The sequence below is a fragment of the Apium graveolens genome, chromosome 6 (assembly GCF_009905375.1).
Source record: "Apium graveolens cultivar Ventura chromosome 6, ASM990537v1, whole genome shotgun sequence".
Classification (NCBI taxonomy): Eukaryota; Viridiplantae; Streptophyta; class Magnoliopsida; order Apiales; family Apiaceae; genus Apium; species Apium graveolens.
In genome coordinates this window covers 270,551,551-270,561,402 of record NC_133652.1, presented here as the reverse complement: position 1 = coordinate 270,561,402, position 9,852 = coordinate 270,551,551, and the positions used below count along the sequence as shown (strand labels likewise).

At 32.1% G+C, this 9,852-nt stretch overlaps 1 protein-coding gene across 3 annotated transcripts; it reads right to left on the bottom strand.

Moving 5' to 3' along the window:
• Nucleotides 1–3,220: 3,220 nt before the first annotated feature.
• Nucleotides 3,221–9,432, bottom strand: LOC141667632 (uncharacterized). 3 transcript variants are annotated; one of them, XM_074474190.1, is made up of 15 exons: nt 9,277–9,432; nt 6,734–6,787; nt 6,516–6,627; nt 6,330–6,440; nt 5,848–5,952; nt 5,471–5,554; nt 5,277–5,392; nt 5,050–5,151; nt 4,853–4,966; nt 4,691–4,747; nt 4,478–4,544; nt 4,284–4,337; nt 4,020–4,094; nt 3,760–3,798; nt 3,221–3,634 (listed from the first exon to the last, which is right to left on the bottom strand). In XM_074474190.1, the coding sequence occupies exons 2-15, from the start codon at nt 6,766–6,768 to the stop codon at nt 3,542–3,544; spliced, it is 1,164 nt and encodes a 387-aa protein (XP_074330291.1). In that variant the 5' UTR covers nt 6,769–6,787; nt 9,277–9,432; the 3' UTR covers nt 3,221–3,541. The 3 variants fall into 3 exon arrangements, with proteins under 3 accessions (XP_074330291.1, XP_074330293.1, XP_074330292.1); XM_074474192.1 differs by lacking the exon at nt 9,277–9,432 and adding an exon at nt 8,776–8,920; XM_074474191.1 differs by lacking the exon at nt 9,277–9,432 and adding an exon at nt 8,481–8,586.
• Between the last annotated feature and the right edge of the window lie 420 nt (nt 9,433–9,852).

The window sequence follows — 9,852 nt, the reverse complement described above, 5'->3', positions numbered from 1 at the left end:
AAATAAAAAGAAACCAGAATTTTATTCAACCCCTTTTCTGTAATTTTATTGTTATATTGTTGGAAAATAACAACATTGATAGTGATTAATGCCGGGAACATAAACCATCCAAAGAGTACTTCGTGTTATGTGTTCTTGCTAAGTGGAGGGGCAGTAGCATGGGCATCCAAAAAGTAACGTACAGTAATTCTATCTACTATAGATGCCGAGTATGTAGTTGTTGCCTCATATGTATGTCAAAGTGTGTTGTACAAGACATGCTTGTACAATAACAGGACTAAGTCAAATTGACAGCCCTAAGTAAGTTGTATGATAATATAAGTTTGCATTTTGTGCTGTATTACTCGAATCTGTAAAAGTGTCAATAGGTTAGACTGAAGTATTTTTCTGTAAATAGTGTCAAGCCTAAGAATAAACTCTGGAAGAAGATTATGAAGATCATGCCTCAGAGAAAGTGTGAAGAAGCTTGGAGTTGAATAAATCTGTTTTGAGAAAAACATTCTAAGTCAAGAAATCTACAGGTCACGGATCAAGTCATATAGAGAAGTCATTCAAGAACTCCATAATGATTTGTCGACAAGTCAAAAATAGCTTATAGTGAAGTCTTAGAGATATCGACAACTCAAATTGAAGATGTGAAGATTGGAGATATCGACAAGTCAAATTGAAGATGTGAAGATTGGAGATATCAACAAGTCATTTCTGCAATAGAGAATTCAGAGATATCGACAAGTCAAATTGAAGATGTGAAGATTGGAGATATCTATAAATTAAATTGAAGATGTGAAGATTGGAGATGTCGACAAGTCAAACTCTCAATAAAGATTTCAGAGATATCGACAAGTCTTTTCTACATGCAGAAATTCAGAGATCTCGACAAGACAAATTCTCTTATAGAGAACTCAGAGACTTCGATAAGTCAAAACAATTATAGAGAAATAAGAGATCTCGATAAGCCATTATACTTATCGAGATGTCAATTTCTCTATTATTCAAACTGGAGATCTCGATATAAACCTCAAGTACAGAATGTAGACCAATTAAAGATCCAAGATTGTCAATCAACAAACAAATCAATCACTGGTTTGAAAAGACTACAAAAAGCAGCTTGAAGAGTACAAGATCAAAAGCCAAGATTAACTAACAAAGAAAAGTCACAGACATGCACGATTTGCAAAGATATACTAAGCCAGAAATGGAAAGCTTTAGATAACTTAAAGTAGGGTTTAGTACATGATATTGCATGTTATGTAAAACCTGTGTATACTGATCTATAAAGTAAACACTGGTCCTTTGTTTGTAAGGGTAACAAATAGATCTAGAATTTCTTGTAACTCTCTCAAGGAAGAAGCTGAGTTCTTTATCAACAAAGAACCCAAAAATTTGTAGAAAGACATACTTGATTTTAATATAAAATTAAGTGAGTTTTGAAGATAGTGTGTTTATGTGCATGTTTTATCATTTCTGTTAAAACACTTTATCTCTACAAATTAGATTACTTTGTTCACCACATCCATAACAGTTCAAAAAGCTTAAAATATCCAAAAACACATTCACCCCCCTCTGTGTTGTATTCATTACCTAACAAAGGGTTTGGATGCATCCGGTCCTAAAGCAAATCAAAGGTACACCAAGTGACTCTGTCAAAATATTTTACGATAATTCATCCACAATCAAGTTGGCTAATAATCCAGTTTTCAATGGGCGTTATAAACAGATTAATGTAAGATTCCACTTCTTGAAAAATCTTATAAGTGTTGTAGCAGTTAGCTCATAATCTTGTGACACGAGTAAACAATATTGTGACACGAGTAAACAAGTAGCTGACATTATGACCAAGCCACTAAAGCTGGATCAATTTGAGAAACTGAGAAATGCACTTGGTGTTAGAAGCAAATCTGAGATAAACTAACATGTCTAATACATATTTAGTTTTAGTTTAGAGGAGAATTTGTTAGGTTTGAAGTATTCCATTAGTTGTAAGTTTCTAGAAATTAGGAGTTGTTAAATTAGGTTAAATTAGGTTAAACCATGTTTTCTGACGCTAGTTTTTTTTATTGTAGGTAATCCGCAGCCGCTACCCTTCGGGTGTGCACTGGGTAGACCTTACGGGCTCACGCAATAGCCTGCAAACCACGTGAACCAAGGTAAACCGCATTTAAGTGACAGGCTCTGCCTCAAGAGGCATAATCATAAATTCCCCTCCCGTGGGATTCAAACCTGTGACCAAAATAATAGTTATCCCCTCTTTAAACAACTGAGCCAACCCTTGCGGGTCTGACGCTGGTTTTATTTTAGATATTTGTGTTTTTGCTTTGTAAGGCTATATCTATAGTTCCGGTTATTTGTTTTTGCTTAATAAGACTATTGTTCTCTTTAATAGCTTATCAATAAGTTTACCGGCAATGGAGATAGGGCTAAACATTCGGTCAGTTCGGTCTCTACATTCGGTCGGTTCGGTCAGAATCCGAACCGAATTAACCGAAAACCGAATTACTATGTTTATCCGAAACCGAACTGAACCGATTTAATATATGAACCGAACCGTAAAACAAACTGAATTATTTCAGTTTATTCGGTTCGGTTTTTTGAAAATTGAAATTATTTAAAAAAAATCTATTTTTGCAATTACAATTTGCAAATAAAAAGAAAACAATCACAAAATAGCAAAAAATATTATGGGAAGTTCAAATAAAAAGATGCAAATTAGAGTCACTATCAATATAAATTAAAATATCACCATCCATTAAGCTTACAAATTAAAATATAATTTTCATTCTCAGCATTTGTATTGTACTAAGTATTAATAACTACTAAATCAACTCTATTTTCAATTTTGTGTAATTTTTACTATATTATATTATATATAAAATATAATTAAAAAATATATATATAATTTCGGTTAATTCGTTTAAACCGAATTAATAATTTTGACAACCGAACCGAAACGATTTTATTTCGGTTTAAACTGAAAAATTGAAATATTTAAAAAAACTCAAACCGAACTAAACCGAATTTTACCGGTTCAGTTCGGTTTTTCGGTTTCGGTTTGGTTTTGCTCACCCCTAAAAGAGATTACATGCATCACTACAACTAAAGTTTAGGATCTCTATATTTAGACATATTGATAACTATTCTAAATATATATATTTTTAGATATATATTTCCTAAAATAATTATAAATTATCTTGAAAATACTGAGCCCAATATTACACACATATCTAGTAAGTATTAATAATTGATATTTTTGAAAAAAAAAGAGATGAAAGATCTATTACATTAGGAAGGAAAAGAAAAGAGGACATCTGTAAAATTAAATATTAAGAAAAGAAAATACAAAAACTGGGGAACCCTAAATACTTAAATCTTGCTTCAACTATTTGCCAGTCGTCATAAGTCTATGCTGGAGCATTAACTGATATTTGTCCAGAATACAACCACCAAACATTTTGCAGAACAACAATGAAGATGTGGCACAGCTAGCTGCAAGCATGCAACGAAAATGTACAATGTGAAGTTGCGGGATATGTACATTCATGCATTAATCCGTCTTATTTTGCATAATATATGCCTGGTCTGCATTTGCAAGGCGATCTTCAAATAGAGCCCACTCCCTTCTGCATCTCGTTTTCACCTGTGAAGATAATACAAGCCGTTTCAAGCTACCAAAAGGTAAATATTATAGAAAGTTAAAAATACTATACATGACTGCATAATCTGAGCCAAAGATTTTAATAGAAGAAACAGATGAGTAAGTACCCCTTTCCCTTGAATTCTACTAAGCCAGGACATCACGCCCTGATAACATAATAATAAAAGGTACAGTGAGAAGCATACATATATTAACAGATCATATGAAATATTCAAACAAATTTTGGGATGTAGACATAAAACTAACAGGAAGGCTTTGTGGATAAAACTAACATAAAACTAGACACCGCTATGTGAATAGGGGACAGGAAGGCTTTGTGGAAAAGCATACAATAGACAATAGTCTCAAAATTATGTCTCAGGTATACCTGTTTCCCAAGAGAAGGGATTGATTGATGAATAATCCACTGTGAATCAACAACACCAATCTTTTCATGTGCAGGCTGTAGAAATATTATACAGACGGAAGTAAAAGAGGTGCGATTATAAAAAAGTGATTAATCATCTTGCAAGACCAAACTTTTTAACATATCACTGTCAAATGATATCAACATCATTTGACAACTGAAGAATGATAATGAAAATTTTCAAGAACTGCCAAGTACATGCAAGCTCAAGTAATATACACTAACCTCCACGCATCTTCTGAGGGCGAAATCTAAACCCCAACCATGTACCAAATCATTCTACAAAGATACATTGACCGAACTTAAATGAATAAGAAGGTACATTAATATACAAATAAATCTATGCATAATCAACACCCATGGATGAACTATATATTGAAAAAGAAACATAAATATATACATGGATGAAAATAGCATACCTGCATCATATGCCATACACACCGCCAAGCTTGTTGAGAGAATACCGGTGCCATGATCTCCACAAATCTGTATAAAAATATAAATACACATATAAATTAGTTGCAAGCCAGAGTAAATCCTTAGTATTTACATTGTGAACATTTGTTAATTCTTTCAAAAGGTAATAACACATCTGAATCCATATCTGTAGGGAGGGAGGGACAGGGGCTTACGCAGCACATGGTGGCGATTGTGGATCACTACACCTGCCCGGTCTTTCTTCTGTATTCCTGATAATACAAGAATAATAAAACTGTGTGCATATACTACCATATCCAACACAAGAATAATAACAATATAATAGCACATGAGAGATAGGGTGAGTTTAAACGAACTTGTGAACTTCTCGGTCGTCTCTCCTCTTTGTCATTTGCCATGTTATTCCATTTTTGGGTTCAAGACCTGGTTGAGATATCTCCAGGCCATGTTTCTTCACCAGTTCGATAAATCTACAGATTGTCGGCTTTATAGATTTTCTAGATTCTAGCAGAAATAATGACTGAAAATCACACATCAAAGGAGAAGAAAATACTTGTCTCCATTGAAATGCTCGACACCAAGATCTTCATCCCATACAAAAATGTAATCATAGGCTGCTACAACATCAGGATGTAGAAATCTCTTTGCATACCACCTTCATTAAAGTTTAAAGGCATGAGAGACTCAAATTTAGTTTTATTCTTCAACACATTTACCTTGCCTTTAAGTAAATCATCTATAAGAACTATGAAACAGATTTGAAGCTACAAAAAACCTTACCATTTTGTTTGTTTCTTAGCGCTGACATGAACAGCGAGCTTTGACCATTCAAACTGATCCCATTCACTAGTTCGGCCATCATAGTGGAAAAGCAAAATCTGAAAATCCTCCGAGAACTACAGAAAGCACATGACACAATGAACCAATACCAATGTAATTTTTATATAATGCAACGAATTAGTAGGATATTTTACCTTTTTGACTGCTGCGTCAATGTTTTTTCTCTGATCAAATCCTACTGTAAATGTTACTAGGTACTTTGGCTTCTTTTTTATATCCTGAAACAAAATTTTCTGTCATGTAATTGCAAAATCTGTGAAAAGTTCGTCCAGAAAACAATTAAGACAGTAGTCATGTAATTCTGTAAACAGCAAAAAATGAAAGACAGGCAAAAGGCATGGACAATAATAAGCAAATCCAGCACTGTTGGATATCACTTATCAGTATTTGGTCTCCTTATTAACTTCAAATTTTAAGCATATAACCACAAAGAAGTAAATCAAAATAATGTGCAACAGTTCAAAATTACATGGATATACTACATTCCATGAAAATAACTACAAAGACACACCTCACTTGGATCACCCCATAATCTTCTCAACATGTAATCTGTCTCGGGCACTACGATTCCCGGAGGTAACATCTCAGCACCGCGGGGATTGGATGAAACAAATATCTGGAAGCACCGGGATAAAACATCAAGTATAAATGTAACAGAAGATCGTAAATGCTTGTGCTCGTATATTTGACATCTGCAGATCCCATGATTCATCAATGAAAATTTTGAGCCTTACTAACAATCAGACTCTTGGATCTGCGATCTCGGGGTAACACGGATCTTACTTTCCCCTATTTGATAGTTTTTTGTGTCGGGCGTAATAACAAGACAAAGGTGACGGACTAACAGTACATCATATTCAAGTACTTGATTAATAAAAACGATATACCAATACATCAACCATGCGTAACCTAGTGGGTAGGGTTCTCCATATCCATTTATAACACTCAAAACTGTTCGACTATTCGCTGCGATAAAATACTGATAAAGTATACCTGGTGTATCGTAGATGTGTTGCCTGCAGACCCAAGATTTTTAGGAAAACTGCGATCAGTAGGTTTCAGATCATCATTGTGAGTTGACACATGGCGTGAAGCTAAATTAATCTGAAAAGATATGATAGTATAATGAATAATGACGGGTATAAAATGGAAATAATGCCCACAGCTGAGAAAACTTACCTTGGAAAGAGAATCAGAGGGAAATGTAATGCCAATAAAATAACCAAACACCACTCCCATTGTCGCTGTTATAATTAGTCTGACACTATCATTCGATATTTTTAAACCAAGGCTGGAAAGAAGAAAAATAAAAATCAAGCATGTCAACATAACTAGAACCCAAGTTACAAAACTTAAAGTTGCCATTGGTATCAATAAAAATTTATAACTCATCACACCTGCGGTAGTTCCCATTTCTGGTACAGTTGTTCATGACTTCAAACGGCTAGGTCCTAAACAAAAACCAATTCCTTCAGAATCTTTAATAAAAGCACAGACTCAGTGTAGAATAAAGCATATGAAGTTCTTGCATAAAATCTCTCAAGGGGCCAGCGAATTCTTTAACTTATGCATGCAGACTTTTGAATGGCAATCTGCAAAAGGTTCTTGCACATAAAGCAACAAACAAGAGCCTCATATTTATCCAAAAAGAATCATCTTTCCTAGGTCCTACTAACGGAATGCAAATAAAGTTCAATAATCTATTCTCATTTTGTTAGAAGCAGAAAATGGGCAATCAAAATCACACACAGGAAGTCCATTACTTAATCTTGTAACATAACCCTAAAAATATATAATCCTATATATAGGGGTTGTTTGCTATCTCTTGAAAAACTAAAGCCGATAAATATATATAATGTTTGCACGTATTTCTAAGTATAGTTTCATAATATTTTTTTTTAACATTTTGAATAAAAGTTTAAATATTAAATTTTTAATTAGAAAAAAAAAATTAAAAAAATATTATGGAGTTATATTTTAAAGAAGGATTGAAAAACTGTCAAAAAAATAACTTATATAATTTAATGGGACGACAGAGGGAGTATAACATATAATTTACTTGTAAGTTGGTGATATGTTTTGATAAAATCAACTTATAAGCAAAATATATCTTGAAAAAATTAGAATTTTAATATGATAATTTCAAAACATGAATTTAAAATAAAACAATAAAATTTAAATATGATAAATAATGTTTAGCTGTTAGGTTCGACCATTCTAATTATATTCTAACTCCTATAAGTAATTGAGACAATGAAGTTTTTGTAAATGCTATACGGGCAGGAAAGAAAAAGCTGAAAAAGCTATTATCATGAACAACTGGGCAGAAAAAGAGAACTTAGCATGCCGTGCAAAAATAAAAAAAAACACATTAAAAATTGAAAACTAAAATAGGAGCAATATTGATCCACTGTATTGTACAAATAATAAATATGTGGTTAAACTTAATTAATATAAATCTATAACAATAAAAAAATTAATAATAATAATAATAATATATTACGGAGAAGGGAGATAAAAAAGATCTTAAGCATCAAATACATTTTTACATTTTTGAATTTTTTTTAAATATAATTTTGTTTTTCAAAAAAAATTATCAACAAAAATCCGATAATACTACAACAATATGTCTTACTAAAAATTTTGAATTATATCTTTAGAAATTTAATGGATAAACAATAAAACAACAACCAATAAAATGATTTAAATAATATATAAAGATAAATATCATTTAAAAACAACAGAAGATATTACAAATTTCAATTATTATATAATTAACTGAAATTAAAATTTATTAGGATCATATGTCAAAAAAAAAAATTACTAAAAGATAAATCAAAGTATCAACTTTTATGGGCTAAATATACTTTTTCTTACCAAATGAGCTTTGAGTCCATATATATATACACAGGACTACCATAATAAAAATTAATTTTTTTAAATTAGTTGAATGTAGTATTTTTAGGGAGCATTAAATTAAATTAATCTAATGAGTTAAATTTAATTTTTATTTATTCATTTATCTATATATGTTTAATTTTTTAGGATATCCAATATATAAGAAAACAACAAAATACAACTAAAATAGTAGTGAAATTCAAACCAAACCATTTAAAATTTGCATAGCTCTAGGCTACCACCTACATGTGTGGTACAGTGCAAAGTCAGTGTCTTTAAAATAACAGTAAATCTAGAGGGCCACATATATCCACCCTCTTCGCACCATGCGCTGTATCTAACCCGAAACACTTCTACTAGTTCAGTAAATCCAAAGATTACACAAAGTCCTTACATACTCATCAAATTGCTTAAACAATACTAAAGGCAAAGCACAGATTTTTATCACATAAACTTGATTTAACACAAGAATCAACTAAAGCAAAAACAACCCACCAACACAAATCAAATTATGACTTTATGTGTAAGGTAATGAACATACACAAATTCTACAAGTGGGTTGTGGATATATGTGTGTGTCTGTTACTGAGAAGAGGAGATCGGCAAGAATGAATGAATATGTACTGTAAGTATATATGTTATATGTATAGATAATACATGTAATATTCTCCTATGTTTATGCATGGACTATTCCTTCCTTCCCCGTGGATGATGCACCAAAAGAGAATGCAAGATGTCAAATGTGATATGAAATGTGATATGACTTTATGTATAGGACTTTAGGTGCTTTTAAAAAAATGGGCATTATTATAAGATGATATTAAATGTAAGGGTCATGTTCCGTACAATTGGGTTCCTGCTAAGTCGTCCTATCTATATTCGCAAAAAGCAAAAAGTTCTATCCAGGGAATGGAAAAAAAATGGATCAAAACCCTTGAAATAATAATATAATTATGAAACACTGTGTTGGATAAAACTTATTTAACATCATTTCATTGTTTAAGAAGCTAAGATTAAAAAAAAAGGCAAACGAAAGAGTTACCAGTTATGGTTGACAGCTCCAACATGAGAGATAGGAGCAGCCATGGAAGAAACTGAAAGACCGGAGGTGCTCCCTCACTTGAAGTCAACCAAGTGCTATATAAAGCATATATGAAAATATGAAGTATAAAACAACACTTATATTTGGGGCAATGCTTGTAAACATTCTGTGGACTGCCTTGCCAAATTCTTCACGTCCACACAAACGTCATTGGTAGGGCGGCTTTTGAACAATTTTGGCCTTCCCCACTTAATTAAATGTCATACACAACAGTCCAACAAAATTAAAATTTTCCAACAAGATATATAAGGAAAAGTATGCAGTTTCTGTGAGAGAAGAATACAACATTCCCGTTATTGTTACAGAAACCTTGTCAAGTATATTCAGACAGCTAGTGGAGACTAGGTTGTACACTAATACTAAAATAACTAAGATTTGTTTTCTATAGTATATCAAAAAATCTTAATAATATCTTTTTCTATTATTACCCTGGCGTTCCAACCCAGTTCCAACAATACACTATTATTATATTTTCATTGTACTTCATGTGTTTAAAATAAGAGGTTTTTTAAAAAG

What these genes read in the sequence shown, in the direction of transcription:
- LOC141667632 (XM_074474190.1), bottom strand. Translation starts at nt 6,768, where the DNA reads ATGAACAACTGTACCAGAAATGGGAACTACCGCAG. An exon ending in TATGGGGTGATCCAAGTGAG is followed by an intron (nt 5,555 to 5,847) that starts GTGTGTCTTTGT and finishes ATTTTGTTTCAG; the next exon opens with GATATAAAAAAGAAGCCAAA. An exon ending in GTAGAATTCAAGGGAAAGGG is followed by an intron (nt 3,635 to 3,759) that starts GTACTTACTCAT and finishes TTATCTTCACAG; the next exon opens with GTGAAAACGAGATGCAGAAG.